Source organism: Fringilla coelebs (assembly GCF_963513975.1).
Source record: "Fringilla coelebs genome assembly, chromosome: 4".
Classification (NCBI taxonomy): domain Eukaryota; kingdom Metazoa; phylum Chordata; class Aves; order Passeriformes; family Fringillidae; genus Fringilla; species Fringilla coelebs.
This window is the reverse complement of record NC_140032.1, coordinates 47,453,041-47,473,872: the sequence shown is the minus strand read 5'-3', so window position 1 is coordinate 47,473,872 and position 20,832 is coordinate 47,453,041. Positions and strand designations below refer to the sequence as shown.

The 20,832-nt window shown below is 41.1% G+C and overlaps 1 protein-coding gene across 1 annotated transcript; it reads left to right on the top strand.

Moving 5' to 3' along the window:
• Window positions 1-5,711: 5,711 nt before the first annotated feature.
• Window positions 5,712-19,868, top strand: CYP2U1 (cytochrome P450 family 2 subfamily U member 1). Its single transcript, XM_084204326.1, has 5 exons — window positions 5,712-6,182; window positions 11,361-11,993; window positions 15,212-15,373; window positions 16,330-16,497; window positions 16,911-19,868. Exons 1-5 carry the CDS (start codon window positions 5,744-5,746, stop codon window positions 17,087-17,089), a joined length of 1,581 nt encoding a protein of 526 aa, XP_084060452.1. The 5' UTR covers window positions 5,712-5,743; the 3' UTR covers window positions 17,090-19,868.
• Window positions 19,869-20,832: the final 964 nt, after the last annotated feature.

Sequence of the window (20,832 nt, the reverse complement as noted above, 5' to 3'; positions counted from 1 at the left end):
AGTGCAGTACTGAAGGTGGCAATAGTTAAAAAGTGAAGGTCACTTACAAATTAAAACTATAAATGGGGCTGAAAGGCCGATCTCTGTAAAACCACTCATCAGAGAGCTGCATTGTAGCTCAGTGGAGCATACAGTTGGGTGTTACTTCAGGTGTGTGAGTTGCATTTAAGATGAGTGGGACTGTTTGCTTTCTACATTTTTTTTTTTAATTAAAGATTGCAAGTGTGCTGAGAGTACCAAGAGGACATTTATCTCCCTGCTTTACTTTTACCTCTGCTATTGAAGTGTTCGTGTATGAACCTTAAACAATATTACTGAACTCCAACCCCGCATTACATTTTGAATAACTTAGCAGTGCTTTGTTACTTCTGTAAAAACTGGGTTTGCATTTCACTTGTTTGTTTGTTGCCACTCAAAATGCTGCTTATGCTGAAGCCTCTGCTGCTTTAGACTCCTGTCTAGCTACATCTGCTTCTACTAATTGTATTTTCTAAATGTCCCAATACAGAAGAGTAGAATTTACATTTGAGAAGGCTTCATAATTAACCGTAAAGCCAAAGGCATTCTTGTCAGACACATTTTTGCACAATTTGTACTTGAAAATAATTTCAAGTTTTGAAACCTAACATGCTAGGACATACTTCTTTTCCCTCAGGAATCAATTCTTGCTTCTTAAATGTTTAGCACATTTGTTTGTGTTCATTTTCATGATTCGGGGGAGTGTATGTGAGATGTGAAAAAGGTTCTGCTAGCTTTTGAGGTCAGGGTAATACCAAGGAACCTGAAAGTAAAAGCGGAAATAATGGTTTGATGGCTGTGGTTCTCATGCTTTCCATGTGACTTTGAAAACTCTCAAGACTTCCCTAAAAACAGCACAGGACCTCCCTTTGGCTGCAACATGGTTTCATCCTTGTCAGCTGACAGCTTTTCTTGCAGGACTTCTTCTAGGTTGGATCCTAGGTATCCATAGCTCTTTGTCAGTTGGGGTTGTCTATTCCTACCTTGGGAAAACTAGGAAAGAAAAGACATAGGCTGCTGAGGAGCCCTCCCGGGTAATATGAGACCGCTGTAATGCGTGCATGATAAAAGCTGGTAAGGCATTGTTTGTAGCTTCAGGGTCCAGTTCTGCAAACACCACAGAGCAGACTACTACAATAACACACTGAAAAGCCTTTGGTGCTGTAGTTTCTACTGATCTTTGCAAATTGGGTGTCATTTTCATAAAAATTCTTCACAATTAGCAAGAGTTGGCTTTTATGTTGTAAAACTTTCAGGATGACACTTTATAACTGATATTTTGTCAGGTAACTGAGTGTTACGGTTTGCTGTATATGTGCAAGAGGTACTAGAGCCAGAGTTGTGATTTGTGCTGAAGTCTGTTCCCTGTGTTAAAAAAAAACCCAAACCAAAACAAACTATTGCACTAGCTGTACTTTAAAAAAAAAGCAATAATGAGAGCATCTTGTAGCTTTTCCCTGCAGAGGTGCTGTCTGTCATGGTCACTTCACTGTCAACTGTGAATTTGGTAAAACATGTTGAAGAAATTGTCCTATGTGGTTTACTTGTTTACTTGGCACATAAAAATTGAATTTTTTTATTGTCAGCCTGTGTACTAATGAATACAGGTGCACTATTTGCATAACCACCCACATCTTTAAAAATCAAAACCCTTATATCTATTTATGGTGCTAATAATCTCAAAAATTATAAAGAGCTGGTATTCTCTTATTACATATGAACACTAAGGAAAGCTGTTGTGACACCTTTCAATAAAATAAAATTTCTCTACATTTTAAGCCTGTTCCAATGCTTTTTATATAAATACAACACTTTTCTATTTGTTTTATATTAAAATGGCAAAAAATAGTATTTTAATGCAGGAAAACATTAGGAGTGTATATTGTTCTAAATTACGTGTCCAATTCTAAATTTTCATACATTTAGGATAGCTAATCTTCTTGAAACTGTCTTAAATACAAGAATTTCACTAGGTAGGATTAAGGGACAGGCTGGTAGTTTAAATAAAATAATTCTCTGGCTTCATCATCGCTGTTGAAGCCTTGGAGACAGAGGGAGAGGATGTGGAATGGACAAAGCTGTATTAGGAGGTCACTGATTATATCGTGTAGATGTATATTTTGCTGAAACTTTAAAAAACCCCAAACCACTTGTGATGGATATGACCATGTAGCTGTCTAATGAACAGAAATGAAACAACGTAATTGTCAAGGCAGTTCACAGTAGGACATTATAAAAACATGTGAAAGAACCTTAAACCAGATTGTTTAGATTGTGAAACAACAAAGTAATTTTCTAGCTTTGTTTGAAAGCTTCACAAGCAACTTTTTCTTAAGATGAAAAACTATCTTGTGCCTTCTGTTGCAGAAGTTATGGATGCCCTCCCCCTCCCCCCACTTTTTTTTGTGATTTTTTTGTATATAATGGACAGCACACATCCAGATCTTTCCAAGAGGCAGTTTTGGGCAGCAGTACCTACACTTTCTATCCACAGAGAATACAGAGCCTTTAGTTCTTGTTAAAGGCCCTTAGTTGTGAGCTTACAGTTGTGAAGTATCTGCCTGTGACATGTGGCAGTCCTGTAGGAGTCACCTCTTAGATGAGCATGATGCCCTTAATTCATCTGGACATGTGAGAGTGCAGAGCGGGTGCCATGCCCAGGTGCGCTGGTGGCACTGCAGCACACCCCTCTGCTCTGAAATGGCTGTACCCCAGCTTGCTATGCTTCATATACTGGAATAAATTCTCTGTTATCACTTCCACCTAGTACTTCCAGAAGTAAATGGGCTTCTCTAGATCTATTTGATGGAACTTCTCTATCAGTGCAAAGAATATTCCATGTTTAGAGTAACTTAATTTAAAGCAGAAACAAGCCCACCATCTAGGATAAAACCAGGGCTGGGTGGGGTTTTTGTTGTGTGAAAGTGGGTAGTCTGGTAACAAGAGTCTGGATTGTCTTCCTACTTGTCTCTGTGCCTGCTTTAATGGTAGCACCCTTGGAAAAGTCAAAGATTGAATAAAGTCATCCATAATAGTCCTAAGCCACATTAAAATATAATTTTCCTGTGTTAATTACTAGATGCTTCAGAGAAAATGGGTTGTATTTTTTTAATTTACCAAAAAAGTGCAATACTTACAGAAATATTAAGAGGCAAATGGCTGCATGTTTCAATGCCCTGCAAAAACAAAACCTTTATGAGCATGTGACATGCACTTGACCAAAAGTGGGTTTTTTTAGCTTTAGCTGCTGTGTTACACTAGTGCACTGAAACGTATTTCTGTAACTCAGAACTTTCAAATACTTTCAATGTGCTTTTGACAAGGAGAGTGTTTTTTATGAATAAAGTGCCTGTGGAAGTGGATTTTGGAAAAATCCAAAAGTTACATGCAAGCTCAAATAAAGCCTATAAAACCACAGCCCCTACTTGAAGAGAATGGGTGCTAAGTCAGCAGCTGCATAGAACAGCTGGTCAACAGTCCTAAGCATTGATAGGATTCAAAGACTAAGTTTGAGCAAAGAATATTATGTTGCTTTTGAGAGTTTACTCTGTTAATTAAACTTCCAATGCTTCTGCTTGGGCCTTAACTCTGTGACTTGGTTATCTTTAAGGAAAAATTAGTTCCTTTGAACTATTCTATTTTTAATGCTTTTTTTCATGATAGCCTTTACTCTGGTGTGGGGATGGTTGTTTGCTTGTTATGTGGAGCTATTTTTTGACCTGTTAAAAGTGGAGCCACCAAAGGCTTTGATTACTGAGTTAGGGGTAAAAGAGTTTGAAGAATGGTGTTTCCTTAAGTGCAGAATTAAAGGGGGTGTGGTTTTTATTACATTGGTGCTAGGACTGAACAGGAAGGATTTCCATGGAAAGTACTGTAGTGCTAAAGCTTGTATATGTAGTTATTAGGAGTATGCAGAATATTAGTAAAGTACTTGGAGATGTTTTGCTATAATTTCATGCTTTAAAAAGAGGCTATTTGGTTCTAACTTCAGTTGGAGAAACTGATTTTAATGTTGCAACAGCTAATATTTTAACTTGAAATATCTGCTTATCTACTAGTATGTTAGAGGAAAAGTTATATTTTATCACTTAACATTTTGAAATTAATCACACTTTCTATCAAAATTAATGTGCAATTAAATCTCTGGACATCCTAGAATTGGCTATATGCCACTGAAACCAAACTTTCAGCTGCATACATAGGGAAGGAAGGCATTTTTTTAAATCTAGTTCAGCTTCCTGACTAGACTGAAAGGAAGTGGGGCTAGATTACTCTTGTACAAAGAAAACAGACAAAAACAAATGTTTCAGCTGTGCTGAATACCTTAGCTTCTTATTTTCACACTACAGAACTTAAACTTTTCTGGAGACTCAGATTTAAAATCTCTTTAGTTCAGCTAAACTTTCATCTGTTTTTATATATTTTTTCTAATAGATGCGTTTTATTTGTATACATTGTAAATAGCCACTGAATTTCTGCCATATATGGACAAAATAAAAACTGCAATCTCTTCTACCAGTCAAAATCTGTTTTTAGTTTTTCTGTTTTGTTCAATCCATGGCTGGTAAAATGTCCGCTTGCTGTTTAAATTACAGAGACAGTTGCCTTAATTGCTCAGAGGAAAACTGACCTTGACCATTTAAAGCTTTATGTATTTCTGAAATTGCTGTAACTTCTGTATAATTGCAATAAAACCTTTTTAATACACTTCAGCCACTATTTTATGAGCAACTTGTCACTATTTTTACTGAATGTTCAACTGTTTAAAAAAATAGTTTGTTTAGCCCTTTTTAATGGGAACGCTCCCTTTATTCTGTCCATTGTTTTGGTTTTTTTGGGGGATCACTTTATAGAAGGAGCACTGTGGGCAAAACATAAATACTTTTCTTTGTTAGTGAGGGTGTATCAAGAGCACTTACTAAACCCACAGATGCTGCAGCAAATTATTGGGAGGACCAGACAGTGGCATTTTTTTGACGTTCCATTACCTATCTAGGGGTTAAATTTTATATTGCTGATCAGCTGGGAAAAGTGCCCTAAGGTGTTTACTAGAGGGAGGAGGAAGTTACCCTCAACACCACTTCTCAGTGGGTTTGGGGGGATTGGGGTGTTCGCGTGTGTTTTGGGGTTTTGTGTCTGTGTTTGGGGTTTTTATTACTATTTTGAGGGAAAGGTGGAGAAGTACGTGTCTTTTTCCTCTAAAATTTAAGTGCCCCTCTTGGAAGCCTCTCTGTACTGTTTTGTATTTGCTAAGCAGGGGACCTAAAGCTGGGGCATGGTTCTAGGTTCGTCCTTGGCTCTGGAAACAAAAAGTTTCGGTGTATTCCCTTGAACTGCCGAGTTTTTGTGTGTGGGAACGGGAAAAAAGGATCATCCGCATTTCCTTCCCTTCTAAACCGCTAAAAACATAGGTATTTGCGCAAGGAGCATTTGAAAGCAAGTCCTGCGGAGGGGGCTGTGGGGGGAGGAGCGCTCACTTTTGCTGTTATTGTTGGTTTTTTTTCCACGAGCAGGACCGCGGGTTTATGTTTAATCCTTTATAAACTGGGGCTCTGTCGGGTCTTGCCGGGCGCGGGGGCGGTGTCGGGGCCGGGCCCGCTCCCCGCCCACAGGCCCGGCGGGCCGGGGTCAGGGCGCCGCCGGCCTCGCCTCCCGCCCGCCCCCGCCATCTTAAACCGCTAGCGCCGGCGGCGAGGCGAGGCCGGCGGTGCCGCTGCCCGGGGAGATGGCGGGGACGAGCACGGAAGCTCGGACGTGGCTGCTGCGGCCGCCCACGGCCACCGAGCTGCTGCTGGTGGCCCTGTGCTGGCTCGGCTGCTACTGGCTGCTGCGGCGGCGGCCGCGGGCGCTGTCGGGGCTGCCGCCGGGCCCCGCGCCCTGGCCGCTCGTGGGCAACTTCGCCTTCGCCCTTCTGCCGCCTCCGCTGCTGCGCAGGTGGGCGGTGGATGTGAAGGGCGACCGGCTCTCCCCCGCCTTCTCGCCCCACGTCTTCCTCACCGGCCTCACCAAGATGTACGGCAGCATCTTCCGGCTCTTCGTGGGCAGCCGCCCATTCATCATCCTCAACACTTTCGGGGCGGTGCGGGAGGCGCTGGTGCAGAAGGCGGAGGTGTTCAGCGACCGGCCCACCGTGCCCATCGTGCTCATGATCACCCACCACAAGGGTAAGTGCCGGAGTCCCCCGAGACCCGCCCGGGCAGCTGCCGCACGCCCGGAGGTGGTCGGAGTGATGCTTAGGAGCGATGCGGAGCGGGGGCTTCTCGGGAGCGGGGCTGCTCTGCCGAAATTTATAACTAACTCCCACGAATTGTGGACTGAACTGTTTACTTGCTTTTTGCTGCTCGCGTGTGTCCCTCGCCCTGCTGCTGACAGAGAGAAACACGCCCTGCCTTGAGGTGCAGCATCCCCGCGGAGTTGGCCGTGCGGTGCCGTGCACCACGGAGCATCTCTGGGTGACTGAAGTGCCCGGTGCCTTTAGCTGTGTGCACGGTAAAGGGACTGAGGAGCTGCTGAGGTAGCTGGGCTGGTTTAGACTGGAGAAGGGGAGGCTCAAGGGGAGGCTTTATCTCTCTTTCTTCAGCTGCCTGAAAAGGGCTTGTTGCCAGGGCGGGGTTGGTCTCCTGGGTAATAAGGGATAGGACAAGAGGAAACGGCCTCAAGTTGCAGCGGGGGAAGTTTAAGTTGGGCATTAGGAGGAATTTCTTCACAGAAAGGGTGGTTTGACAGTGGAATGGACTGCACAGGGGGATGGCGGAATCACCGTCCCTGGAGGTGTTTATGGAAAGGCTGGATGTGGCACTCGGTGCCATGGTCCCGTTGACAAGGCAGCGTTTGGTCATGGGTTGGAATCAATCTCCGAGGTCTTTTTCCAACCCCATTGTTTCTGTGGCTGCCATTTGTGCAGGGGTTTAAGTTGGTCTGTCACCGGGGGGCTTTCTGATTTTGACTGTGTGAGGGGAAGAAGTTTCAAGTACTTGGGCAGTGGTATGAAACGGAGCACTCCCGCGGTTCTTACCAGGGTAGCGGTGGCAGAGATCAGGCTTCTGCAGAGTCCCATGGCTGTGCACTCTGCTGCCTGTGTACAAGCTACTGTTGCTGAGATATTTGCAAATGTGTTATTCTGCTTATCAAAACTTACTGAGCATGTTTGGGTTTGGTTGTCTTTTTTTTTTTTTTTTAAGAGTCCAAAGGAGAGTTACTATCTTTTGCAGGAAAAGGGCATGAAGGGTTTAAACACATGATGATGATACTGCAGGTAGAATTTAGTTTTTGGGTCATTACTGACCTCTGTGTTTATGGAAATATACTTACCCTTTTTCAGTTTAGGAGGTGCACCCCAGAAGGCTTGTTAGTGTGCTAGCTTATTGTCAAACTTACCTTTTTTATTTTTTCCAAGGCTAGGGAAATGTGTATAATTGCAATAAATGCAATGAATATTTATTTAAATGCATGAATATTTTTTTTCCCTATACCAGAATTGTCCTAGTAAAGAGAGAAGAAAGTGAGGGCCTAGATAATGTTTATTAAGATGTTATCAAGTACCATTGCTGAAATCAGTTTAAAGAATAAAAAAAAAAAGATGAATTGTGTTGGTTTAATGATATTGTTCCAAGACAGATCTTGCTGGCACACTGTTATCATGCATGAGTATTTTTAGGTACAGTACTTCAGCAAGAACTGGAGGAGGAAAGGGGAAGAGGAGTTAGATAATTTTAGCAGTGCTGTAAAGCCTCATGTTCAGGCTCATGGTAGATTTCTTTTTCCTTGGATGCTGTGAATTTCTTGTGTATCTTATTCTTTATCAGACCTTTTTGAATGTGGTGAAGAGTAGCCAGGGCAGTTGGCAGCTTCCACCAGTGGGTGCTCCAGGAGAGCTGGACATACCAGGAACCTGTTGTCCATAGCCAGAGCATACTGCAAGCAAGCCCAGGGATGGTGCCTGTCTGTGGTGCAGTGTGGCAGGGACATTGTGTTGCTCTGGGTTTGGTTTTACTTGTAGGGTCATCACAGGCATGAGGACTGCAGCATCAGGGCTGCCCAGGGGTGCACAAAACATCCCCAGCTGTTCCATAGTGCTCATGTTAGCAGCATGCTGGATTGCCTGAGATGTAGGAGTATTGTAGAGTGAGCCACAGGGCTGGTGTGTTCTGAGTGCACAAAGGGTGCCACTGCCCCCCACAAGCTGGTTCTCCAAATGCCAGTGGAAGCTGCAGGTGCTGTCCCTGTGCTGCCTTGGCTTTGGTGTGGCATGAGGAGATGACTGAGCCTCTGCAGTGCTGAGTTTGTGCTAACGAGCGTTGCTTTTTCTGTCTGTGGTTCATGGGGGAGGCAGATGGATTACTGCTCTCAAACTGGAGGCTTCTTAAGATTGGTTTGGGTGATCATTTCAGGAATTTGTGGGTGAGATGTTTCTGCAGGTCAGTACAGCAGCAGTTGTGTTAGTATGTACTAGGGAAGGAAACAGTAAAGGCAGGATGATGGGTAACTTCAGCTCTATCACTCACAATTTGGGTACTACAGCTCTGGGAGGTTTAGTGTCCATTTTGGGTTCCTGCATGTCCTTGGGTTCTTTGGGTTCCTTCATTCTGTAAGTGAGCTGTTGTGGTATGCACTTACAGAGATATTTTCTTGTAAGCTCCATTTGCTGGTGTAGTTTTGTCTTTACCTTGAGCTGCCCTGCCAGCCAGAGGGGCCTATGTCAGCTGAGTAGTTCTATTGCATGTAAGATGCAAAGAAAATAATTGTGCCTGGGGGAGAGCGGGTAGAAGTATCAGAAATGGCAAATACTACATTTCAGCAACTTGATGAGCAAGTGAGGGAGGCCTTCTTGGCTGGATAGAAAATGCCATAAGAACTTAGGAGAAGGTAGTAGTCAGTTCTTAATTCATCATCACATGTGTCTGCAGAAAGAGAAATAGTAGACTGGGGAGGAACAAGACATTTCTATGGTCTAATTTTAGTGTTTTAGTTTTTTGTATTCTGTAGCTGCGAGAGGTAGCAAAGAGTGAATCTGCAGAGTACGTGGGGTCAGAGTGGTTGTCTGCCTTTATAGCCCTGCCCTGTGCATATCCACATGTGGACATCTGGCAACACAGAAGCTGAATGTTATTAAATGTCATGAGTGCTGTGTTTGTCAATGTTCCCAGGATTGTAGCAGCACTAGAGCTAGCAGTAAAAAATGTGGGGGATGGAGGAGAGTAAGTAAGTCTTCACTTCTTGTGAGGATTTGAATTTTTTTTTGTGTAAAAAGGGAGACTAAAATGAACTCTCTGGTTTACTGAGTTTGTTAGTTGTATTGAAAAGGTTTCATTATCAGCTCATAGAAATTAGACCTCTGTGGGGAGCAGGAAGTCCCAGTTATTGTTGCTTTAGAATTTATTACTGTCTGGCCTTCAGGGTTTTTTGTTGTTTTTTGTTTTGTTTTGCTTTGCTTTAATTTCTTTACAGGGGAGGTTGTTTTTGTTGTTGGGGCTTTTTTGTAAGAGTAGAGATGTCTGTGCTGAGTAACTTGGCTTTTTAGGGCAGGCAGATTTTCTTTGAAATCAACAAAGGACTATTCCATTATTGTAGCTTGCTAGGGATGCAGTTGAGAGTTTGCTTTCTTCTCTTTCTTCTCTTGCTCTGTCTTTATGCTCTTCTTTTTCCTTAATCTGTCTTCTATGTAATTCTTTCCCAATTTACAAATCAGTTGTTAGTATTCTGCAGCAGTTTGGGGTTTGGGGACATCAGAAAACACCGATGCTCTCTGCGGGAATGCTGGAGAGGCTCACTGCGTGTGGGGACATTTGTTTTTGGTGTTAGCTTTTCACTGGGCCTAGGCGAGTGTCTTTTACATTCAAGACAATAGGTCTGTTTTGTTTTATGAAAGTATTTGGATCCTAAAACTAATTTTCCTAGCCTGTTTTGGAGAAATTTGTTGCAGGATAGAAACAGTGATAACTTTGTTTTGTTCCAAGAAATCCATGTTTCTTTCGCAGCCCAGCCACAAACCCTGGAGACCTAGGGTTCTTGGTTCTTGGCCAAATTCCGCCCCAAATACTCCTGTTTTTCCACTTAACCTACGTGAGGACACCAGTGCTAACAGGAAACAGCTGAGAGAGGAAATCTGGAAAGATTTTGGTTCTGTTTTTTGAAGGGCCAGGAAGTGGGCATTTGAATAGATTGCCTGAGGAATGTCTTCATGCAGAGAAGATGAAATTCAGCTGATTCTGAGCTTGTCCTAACTCTTCCTAATGTTCTTGTTTGGATGTTTGAAGCTAGATCATGTGTTTGTATTCTTTGAGCATTAAGAACTTGGAACACTAACTTGTAATAGAAATGTAAGTGATGTTAAGTACTGAAACATGATGCATCTTCTAGTACTTATGTACTACTTCTATTTTCTTATGGCCATTTCTCCTTTTAAATTCAGTGTTAAAGTTCGCAGTTGACAGAAGAACTGATGTTGCTTTTACAAAGTAACTTTTTGTTTCCAGAAAAAAAAGAAAAAAAAAAGTGGTGTCATTTTACTAGAAGAACAAATCCAGAACTAGATCATGTTTGATGACTAAACTTTCTTAGGTTAACCATGGAGTAAATTAGAAATTGCAGATTGTGTGTTTGTTACCCTTTGGTATCTTTGGTGTGGTCTTTTAATTCAACATAAGAGATGTTTCTGTTTGAAAGTGAGTAATAGGGATTTAATTTAAATGGTGTTTCATAATGACACAATCATGCAGAACAAGTGCCTACAGGCATCAAAACTGTTGAGATGCATATCAAACAGAATTTTGCCAAATGTCTCTGAACCTGTTTTCATCTTCCCGGTTTTCTTGCGGTGTGGGTATCCTATATTTTCATTATAACTTAAGGATAAAGCTTGCTTGTCATAGACACACTTGCAAAAAGTATTGAGAACTTTGTATAACATGAAGGAGGAAAAATGCAAATCAGTTTGTGTTTTAATGTCTTCTGTTATGCTGTGCTGAAGAAGTTCATGTCTAGGACTTTGGGGAGAAAAGGCTATATCTAACATATATCCCAGACTAACTGTTCCCTCTTCTCCATCTATTTGTGTCTTGCAAAGTCCAACGAAACTAGTGATGTAACTTGGATATTTGTTTCAGTGATAAGGAAAAGGAGGGGCAGGAAAACCAGACAGTTTGCTTTATTCCCCCTTTTTACACAGAAAAAAAGCTATAATAAAGAACCTTGTGTTTTTTCTTTAACTCCTAGACAGGTGCTTGGGAGAGATTTGCTGTGTATCATTTCCATCTTTTCTGACTCTTGAGTTGCAGGCATGGCTAACTATTTCTAATTGAAAGTTGGGCATTTTGGTTTCAGTCTCTCCCTTTTTCTTTCAGGTGTTATTTTTGCACCTTATGGCCCTGTCTGGAAGCAACAGAGGAAATTCTCTCTGTCAACACTGCGTCATTTTGGAGTAGGGAGACACAGCTTAGAGCCTAAAATCATCGAGGAGCTGAACTTTGTAAAGGAGGAAATGCTGAAGCACGGAAAGGAGTCATTTAATCCCTTCCCAATCATTCGGAATGCAGTGTCCAATGTTATCTGTTCCATGGCCTTTGGCAAGCGCTTTAATTATGAAGATGATGAGTTCAAGACGATGCTGAAGAACATGGCCCGTGCCCTGGAGCTGAGCGTGAACAGCTACATGATCCTGGTCAACATCTGCCCGTGGCTCTACTACCTTCCCTTTGGGCCCTTCCGTGAGCTTCGGCAAACCGAGTTAGACATTACTGCTTTTCTGAAGAGAATAATTGCCCAGCACAGGGATACACTGGATGCAGCAAATCCCAGGGACTTCATTGATATGTACTTCATCCACGCAGAGGAAGAGAAGAACAACAAGGAGAGCAGTTTCAATGACGATTACCTGTTTTTTATCATCGGTGATCTCTTCATCGCCGGCACGGATACTACTTCCAACACACTGCTGTGGTGCCTGCTCTACATGTCTCTTTACCCTGAAGTACAAGGTAAGATTGCTTTTATTCTAAATGATTTATTCCAGACTGTAAAGCTCCAGATGGATGCTCAGAAACAGAAGCAAGCAGCAACAGTGAAGGAATCATTTGGAGAGCCAGCGGTTCGTGTTGTATGTGTGCTTTGAAAGGCTGATATGTAATCAGGCATCTTCTATCCTGCTGGTCTGTGATGATTTCTGGGTTAGTGCTATGTATTAAGTGCTAAATGGCCCTTTAATCTGTGAATTTCTTCTGGTTTGGGAAAGCTTTATCTTTCCCAAGCAATTCCAGGGAACTTTAGCATGTTTGAAAAACTTTGGCAGTTGTTACATTTCAGGCATGTAGTAGTGGTAGAAGATGTGTGAAGACCATAGTGCTAAGGTCTGCTTTTATGACTTCCTGAGCAGGGAGGTTTTTGAACCTGGCAGCAGAGTCTGGGGACGTAAAACACACCACCTGCTGTAGGGGAGGACAAAATCAGAGACAGCGTAAGCAAGCTGGACTTGCACAAATGCACAGCACCAGCTGCCAGTGTTGTTAGAGGGCCTCTCCTGTCAGTCTGGAGTGCTCAGGGCAGTGGGGTGGATGGCTGAGGATGAGGGATGGGGGGGCACAAACAGAGGCAGAACAAATTGGTCTTGTTCAGTGTTAGGGAAGGATGACTGAGGGGAAGCCTTATGCTATCTACAGCTGTCTGATCAAGAGATGCTAAGAAGATGGTGTTAGTCTCCCCTGAGGGGTGCAGTGGAGGGAAGGGAAGCAGTGGAAACAACCTACAACAAGAAAATTCTGATCAGATACCAGGAAAATAAATTGCCCTGTCAACATGGCAAAGGATTGACACAGGTTGCCCTGAGAGTTAACAGAATCTTTGGTTTTGGAATTTTTAAAAGCTAAGTGGTCATGACTGGTAGTAGTCTCATCTACCCTGAGTTGGATCTGTTTGGAAAAATCTCTTCAAATAGGTCAAGATCATAGTTTATTGCACAAAGTCAAACAAACTGCAAAACAGGGCACCAGTTCAGTACATGTGAGAGAGTTCACTGGGGACGAATGTAGATAAACTTTTATTGCATAGGCTTATTTTTCTGTTTTAATGCTGTGCATTATCACTGCTTGACTTGATATGCAGTTACATGGATTAGATTTATTCTAAATTACACAAATGGGATCCAGAAGAGTTTTGGTTTTTTTAACCTTTTTTCCTTCTGCCTGGTACTGTATGTGTATGTGCTAGTCAATTTTCCCTTTTCTGCTGATCTCTAACAGTTTTTTACCTCTACTTCCCCTTATGCTGTGGCTCTTGTCAAGTAATCTAAATATGCTCAGTAGTCCAGATTGTATCACTTTTAATATCCTATTCCTTATATCCTGCCTTGGAACTGTGTATGGGCCCCTTTTTTTTATTCCTGGTAATACATTTCTCTTAAATGTAGTTCCCCTCTAGAGAAGATACCTGAATTGTGTATCCTTTAGAAGTAGCAAAAGTTCCTTGCAGTCATGGAAAGGAAACTAAGGGCTATCAGAGGGGAAAAAAGTATTTTTCTCTGTGTTAAAAGGTTTTGCTTTTTACATGCAAATAGAGAATTATGTGGATGGACAATATGGTGAAGCCATGGGGAGTATTTGGTTTGTTCTGTTCCCTGACTTTGTTTTGGTCCTTGACTTCTGAAGATCATTGAGATTTTTAAATATTTGAAAACTTGTGGAGCAGTTCAAATCACATAGTGCTGGAGAGGCTGCTGGAGTTTACATTTTGCAGCTGGTAATGTGAGCAGCAGTTTGGCTGCTGTTTGTATAATTCCTCATATTTTTAGAAAAGCTGAAAAAATGAATTGTTCAGGATAAAGCACTGGTGTGTCATTTGGTATGAGACAGTCTCATTATTCTTTTTTTATATTGAAAACTTTATTTGTTTGTTTAGATTACTGTGAACATACATGCCTGAATATAGGGCTATGATATGTCCCTAATAAAAGAGAAAGAAAGAACTTTCTTCCCCACAAAGAAAGTATTGCAGAGTCACACCGTCAGCACATCTCTTGCTGTATTTTTGTGGTTTTTAATGTTCCTCATGCATGAGCTTTTCTTCTGGGGCAAACCCAGTAGGTGGCAGCAGCGGCTTGTCAGACGCAGTTCAGGCAGCACGTGGGTATGCTGCTCGGGAAACTGGGACAGTTTTTTCACATTGAGCTTTTATTTAATCTTGTATCACTGCTAAGGAGAGAAAAGAGCAAAAACTCAGAGTATCAGCAGCCTGGTTGGAAAAGTCAAGCGGAGCAACCACAGTATGCAGGATATAAAGTGTAAAAATAAAAACTGATTTTTATTATTATTGAATAAAGGTTAGTTTTGAGGTCTCCTTTTCCAAGATTGTCTTTTGTGGTGTAGCCAGATTGCAAGTTACCTGCAAGAAAAGGCACATCATCGTGTATGTATGTGGGTGAAGCAAATCCTGAGTCTTGGAAACTTCTATGAAAAGAATTATTTGTATGCTGAGCCTTCAGCATACAAGGAAATAAAAGGGGCAAGCAAAGAATTTAATCTTTTTTGCTCCCCATGAATGAGAAAGTTGATAAGCTCATGAATTTTTTTGACTTTGCCGAAGGGCTCCAAAGGGAAAGGAGCATCTGCTGGTGCCTTTGGGGGAAATGGGAAATAGCTGAGTTTAGGTTCTGTGAATACAAAGTAGGAAATGGGAAGAACGAGTTAAATGGCTTCAATGCTTGCAGTAACAGCACCAGAATTCTTGCTCCAGAATGAAGTATCTAAAGCAACTGCATGAAAAAGTCTCCCATCTCTTCGTCCTCTGGCACACGCTGCACACAGTTCTCTTACTGTTCAAGTTTATAATTGCAGAGCAGAAGCTTAATGTTCCCATAATTCAAATTACTGTATAATTAAACTCCTAAAGTAAGATTATGAATACGTTTGGAGTAGCAACAGGATTTTCCTGTACTTTTCCAATACTGAAGTGCTAGCAAGGTCTGTCAGCTCAGTAGCTTTACTCTTGACTGTTGTCAAGATTGTGCTTGGTTGTTTTCTTCATAGCTGATTCTCTTCCTAAGGCTAATGTTGGCATAGCTGTTTCAGCTAGGAATGACATCTTGAAGTAATTTTTGAGAAATCTATGTAAACAGTGAAGCAAGCAAAGTCAGATGAAATTAAGATTATGTCTTCTCACATATTATGTCTTTTGATTCTTTATTTTTCTTACTCCCTTTGAATAGAGAAAGTTCATGCAGAAATCGAAGCAGTTCTAGGACGTGACAAAGTTCCCTCTCTTGCTCACAAGGCTCAAATGCCCTTCACAGAGGCAACCATTATGGAAGTGCAGAGGATGACTGCAGTTGTTCCCCTTTCTATTCCTCGAATGGCCTCAGAAACTGCTGGTAAGCATTTCTAGAGACTTGTTACTACAGAGTTTCCTCTGGGGCTGAAGATCTGTTGGGATATCTAGTGATAATTTGCAAAGACCTCATTTACATATTAGACCTGTAAAACAAATATGTAAATGTCCTTTACAGGAAGCAGGAGGCCTTGATGTATTTCTCTATGTAAGCAGCATGTCTGACCTGACATCCAGCAGTTTTTCTAATCTCGAGTGATTTCTTCTCTGAGGGTCGGCTTGTATTGACTAATGTGCTAAGTCAGAGCTGGCAGCTGAGACTGCAGCTTTGTACCTGAAACAGCAGAACTGTTCTTGGCATTCTGACACAGAGGTCTGAAAACATCAGTTTAGAGTAATTGGTTTGCTAAAGGCTTATACCACTGATCTCCACATGTACAGAAAACATTAAGAAATATCGTCTCCCAGCTCATCTGTGTGTGTCTATAAGCATAGCTGAGCACTGGCCAAAGTTGGTGTGAGAGAGCAGTACTAAGCTTTTAAACCTATTACTGATCTGCTTTTCTAAATGTTTTGATTTGCAGGGGAGTGAGGTGCAGCAAGCTGAAATGAGACTAGTCATTTCAAAACCCTTGTGTCACAACAGTTCAAGGTCCATCTTTTGACTGTGGTGGGGCTCTGTGATAACACAGGAGCAGGAGGAAAGTGGGTCACAGTATTGGGGTGCTGCAGAGTGCATTTCTGACTACTGCTGCTTCCTTCTCTCTGCAGAAGCTGTTGGTGTAACTTGGTGTCTTTCCAGCTGTTCAGGCTTGTGTGATTCTGACTCAAGCAGGGTAGCAGAGATCACCTTTGCCTTCAGCTTTTGCTACATTTGCAGCCCACAGCTAGGGATCGATATAATTTTTTGTGATATCCTCTTGTTGTCTTTTTACTGCTATTTTTCCCATGTTTCCTTCTAGCAACTTGTCACATCTCTGTCTCTGCTTTTGTTTAAAGTGCTCCAGGGATATACTATTCCTAAGGGTAGTGTGATTGTGCCCAACCTGTGGTCAGTACACAGGGATCCTAACATTTGGGAGAAGCCAGATGAATTTCAACCATCAAGATTTCTGGATGAAAATGGCCAGCTAATAAAGAAAGAGTCATTCATTCCTTTTGGAATGGGTAAGATAATCCACATGGAGTCATTAGCTGGGTGGGTGGATGGTGGTGTTTCAAGTGTAGGGCCTTGGAGGTGAGATATATAAAAGTTGCACATAGGACCAATTATAGAAGTAGATTTAGTATCACAGTCGGTGGCTTGCAAAATGGTTTGGGTTCCTAAATAGCCAGTCACCAGACAGAAATTATGAATTGTCCTTTGATACTACTTTTGCGTGGTTGTAAATGTTGTTAATATGAACTAGCACAGCTGAGCAAGGCTTAGACTCAAATACAGGAGGCCAGAGCTTCAGAGTTCATAGCTTAATAGTAGTTTGAGTCTTTTTTGGACTATGGTAGCACAGGAATTGCATGTGTGTTAACAAATAGGTCAACTGTATAAAGCCAGTAATACCTCTCTTCTAACTGTTCTTTAGGTAAACGTGTGTGCATGGGAGAGCAGTTGGCAAAAATGGAGCTGTTCTTGATTTTTTCAAGTCTTATGCAAAGTTTTACCTTTATGTACCCTGAAAATGCTGCAAAACCATCTATGGAGGGAAGGTTTGGTCTAACTTTAGCTCCATGTCCATTCAACATAATAGCTTTGAAGAAATGATACAGTGTCAAAAAAGATTAAGCAAAGAAATACTGCACTTTGAAAATACAGCTTTTTTTAGTATTATTATTATTTCCAGCTCATTTTGTTACTTTCTTTCCATAAAATATCCCCAACTGCATAGGCTTTCCTAGTCAGTAAGAATTATCCATTTAGCCTTCTGGAAAGATTTTTTTTTTGTCAGCTGTTGCATTCCACAAATGAACTGACAGCATAGTTGTTAATTTGATATTAAAACTTGGTGGGCTTAACATCTGTCTTTTATGGTCAGTTTGTCAAATGTTGATTATGGGGGAATGGTCCAAAACATTTGTTACTGTTCTGGCAAATAGTAATTGTAAAAAATTGTGAAAGCCGCGCATAAATATTTCATTTACCAAAGGAGTGAAGCACATTGTACTATTAATATGTACTATTAAAAGTATTAATGAGTTGTTAGCATTTTCTGTGAAAAGAAAGATTATAACTGAGCTTAAATAATTACTTATGCTTTTTGGAAATTACCAAATGACATTACTTTTAACCTTGGAGGATTCTTTTTTGCAACTAACTTATAGATGTAGTAGATTGGATCCAAATATCCTTGAGATTCAGGGCACACTATAAAAAAGCAGGTACCAAGTTGGAAAGGCCAGGATTTGAGGCCAAATGAATCTTTGAATATGCCATATTCTCAACATGAAATGAGTGTGCAGCATCAGGATGCAGGTGTTTTATCTCAAAATATGAACGAGAACGGAATTCCCTAACAAGAAACAGCAGAACTCTGTTCTCTCTGGTGCCAAACATATTCAAGACATCTGTGCTGCCTCTTGGCATTCATTGTTTACCTCATGGCAGCAGTGGCTGCAGGTTGGATGGGACCAGCAGCTGCTCACTGGGGAAAACACTACAGTCTACAGTGTGTAGTCCTGAAGTCGAAGCTGGTGCTCAGGTTTTTCATCCACAGGCAGTGTGGACGGTACTGCCACAACCTCTGGCTTTGGGAACTGGAGTCTTCAAATTTGGCATGACTACAGCAGTACAGGTACTGCTTATACATTTACCTTGGAACAGGAGGAAGCTGGCAAACTAGAGGTTTGAATATAATGGCTCTTTCTGTTTGTTATCTTCCATATAGAGTAAATGTATCTGTAGTTCATGCAGCATTAGTGTATCAGTACTTTTTTCACATGCAGAATCTTAGTGCTCTTAACCACTGTCAAACCAGCTGCCAAGGAGACCTCATGTTAATTGTTTCAGAACAGGGCACTCAGTCTTCCCTTGTATTTCAAACATGGAAAGTGATCTTTTGGGGGACTGTATAACACCTAACCTTTAAATAGTTGTTTTTAATCATTCTTTAATCTCTTTACACTCCTTTTGATCTATCAGAATTTCATTTCACATTAATTGAGTTCTTTTGTATTCTTCTAAAGATTTTTTTCCCCTCACTGAAGATCTAGAGAATACCCAGAGCCCTCCTAATGTCAAGTTTACAAGACTGGAATGTGAATTTGAATGTAATTTAGAATTGGGTATTCCATAGCAGAAACAAAACTTAAATTGTAAAAGAAGAGACAACTTTTCAGCTTTAAATTAATGTCTGGTTTTGTCACTTTTAACCTTGACGTTTTAAAAGCCGGGTAGTGCCTAACAAAGACTGTAAGATAGTTATTTTGCATTTAAATTAAGGTTTTCTGTTACCTGTTTTGAATAACAGAGTGCCTTAATTTTTGAATTATGTATTTGGTTGGTCAGGTATCCCACTGTTTGTGTGAAGACTTTCAATTCTTTTCAATTTTACTAGGTTAACTTTGGACTATATAGGCTTATGGGTTTGATTTTTTGGTATGAAGTTTTTCAAAACTTAGTACTATAAAAAGTTGATTTTGGTACCAATGCCAGTGAACTTGGTCTAAAACCGGACAGTACTGGAGAATTAAGCACTTTATTTAATTTAATTTTGTATTTTCCAATGAATAAATAGTTTGTCTAGAGTTGGGATTTTTGTCTGAAAAACATAAATTATGCTTAATTTAGAAGCTAAAATTAAGTGCTGATAATATTTATCTTTCTGTTGAAATGCCTCTTTAAACAACATAATGATGTTGGTGCGCAACTGATCACTTTTACAAAATACCTGTCCTTTTAATCAATGAGGACACATTTGAAAAGCACTTTAGTCTTTTTTTACAGATTCCAAAGAAGATGCAATTCACATAATCTCCTGGTATGTGAAACTGTACATATTTGTGCTTGTTTTGCTTGCTGAGTTTAGTTTAAAATGTCACCTTTGAAAATTAGCCTTCTACAAATATTACTTTGAGAACGTGGCTTTTGGTGATACCTGTAATCAAGTGCTGCAATCTGTGACAGGTTAAAGCTACAGACTGGAAGTTCCAACCACATCAAGATGTGCTAGAATACAGGATGCTGTTGGAATAAATAAAGACAATAAAGACCTGCCTTTCATACCTTCAAGATGCATTGAAATTTTCACAGGTTACCATAAAAGTAGCTGAACAATAGCACAAAAGCAGCAAAATCTGTGGTTTTCAGTGTGTTGCCATCTTTGGCAAACTGTAAAGAGTGGTAGCAAAGTTGGTTTGTTTTTGTAAATGTATCCTCCCCCTCTCCTTTTTTTAGCAGGGGGAGCATCTCAAATGCCTTGTTGAAAAATGTATGCTCAGATAAGTGGGTGACTGTTTCTGAATGCTGCAAATATCTTTATTTCTAAAATTACTTTGCTTCAATGTGTTTTTATTTTGAATAAAGTAATTCCCAAGTAAGCATTTCACAGCTTTGCAAAGTCATTTCAATGATTTCCACTTACTGACTAAACTTGTGGTGTTTGGCATCTTGCGTCTTGCAGAAAAAGCTTCTGAGTGAGAAAATGTTAAAAATACTTTGGGTGAGGACTGAAGGAGGTGGGTAAACAAAGTGAAATTGGGAAAATAACATTATAGGCATGTTATGACTAAATGATAGAAAGAGGTTTTTTGAAAAACACTGCTACTCAGAATAGAAGAAGAGGGAAGGGTAGAAGATGAGGAAGATAAAAGAGCAAATGAATTGCCAGCAGGAGGAGGTATGCAGTCTGCAGGAAGGAAAACCTGGGCAGAAGTTGAGGTGTAGATTTTTTGAACTCCTGGCATCGAGGGAGGCAGAGGGCAGAGAGGGAAAGGGGTGCCAAGGGGGGCCCTGGGGAGAGGGCAGAGAGCCCCCACAAGGGGTCCAGGGGAAAGTGGGAGATCCTTCCCTATGGAAGAGCAGGGGGCTGAGCAGGAGCCAGCCAAAGTGTTTGTGGGGAGGGGGTGTGGGCATCAGCACTGGTGTTAACCAGGAGCTGGGCACTCAGCAACAAGAGCTGTAGGTGGAAATCTTGTGTCTTATGCCCTGGAGTTAGGCTGCAGGTTACTTGGCATACTGCTGTTTTTTGTTTGTCTGTTTTAGGGGAAATTCATTAATTACCACTCAGCTGTCATTTGTATACACAAAGATCATTAAGCCTGAGTCTTTGGATAAAGCTGTTTCCAGAGCCTTCCTGCTCCTGCCTAATCCAGGTGAATTTTTTTGCAGTAGGTTTGTGGTACAAAGTCCAGAGATATGAGAATACAGCAGTTACTTTATTTGAATAAAATAAGCTGCTTAATGTTTACCCTGATGCTGACTCAAGTAGTAATTGCTGTGTTGTCAGCTGCTGCTTAAGTGCAGGTCTTTTTGGTGATAAATTAATTAGATGGAAAATAGGGCAGTCTGCA

Bases quoted from the DNA above. Each gene is read 5' to 3' on its own strand.
- CYP2U1 (XM_084204326.1), top strand. From the start codon at position 5,744: ATGGCGGGGACGAGCACGGAAGCTCGGACGTGGCTGCTGCGGCCGCCC. The intron at 6,183-11,360 runs GTAAGTGCCGGA...TTTTTCTTTCAG, and splicing joins CATGATCACCCACCACAAGG to GTGTTATTTTTGCACCTTAT. The intron at 16,498-16,910 runs GTAAGATAATCC...ACTGTTCTTTAG, and splicing joins ATTCATTCCTTTTGGAATGG to GTAAACGTGTGTGCATGGGA.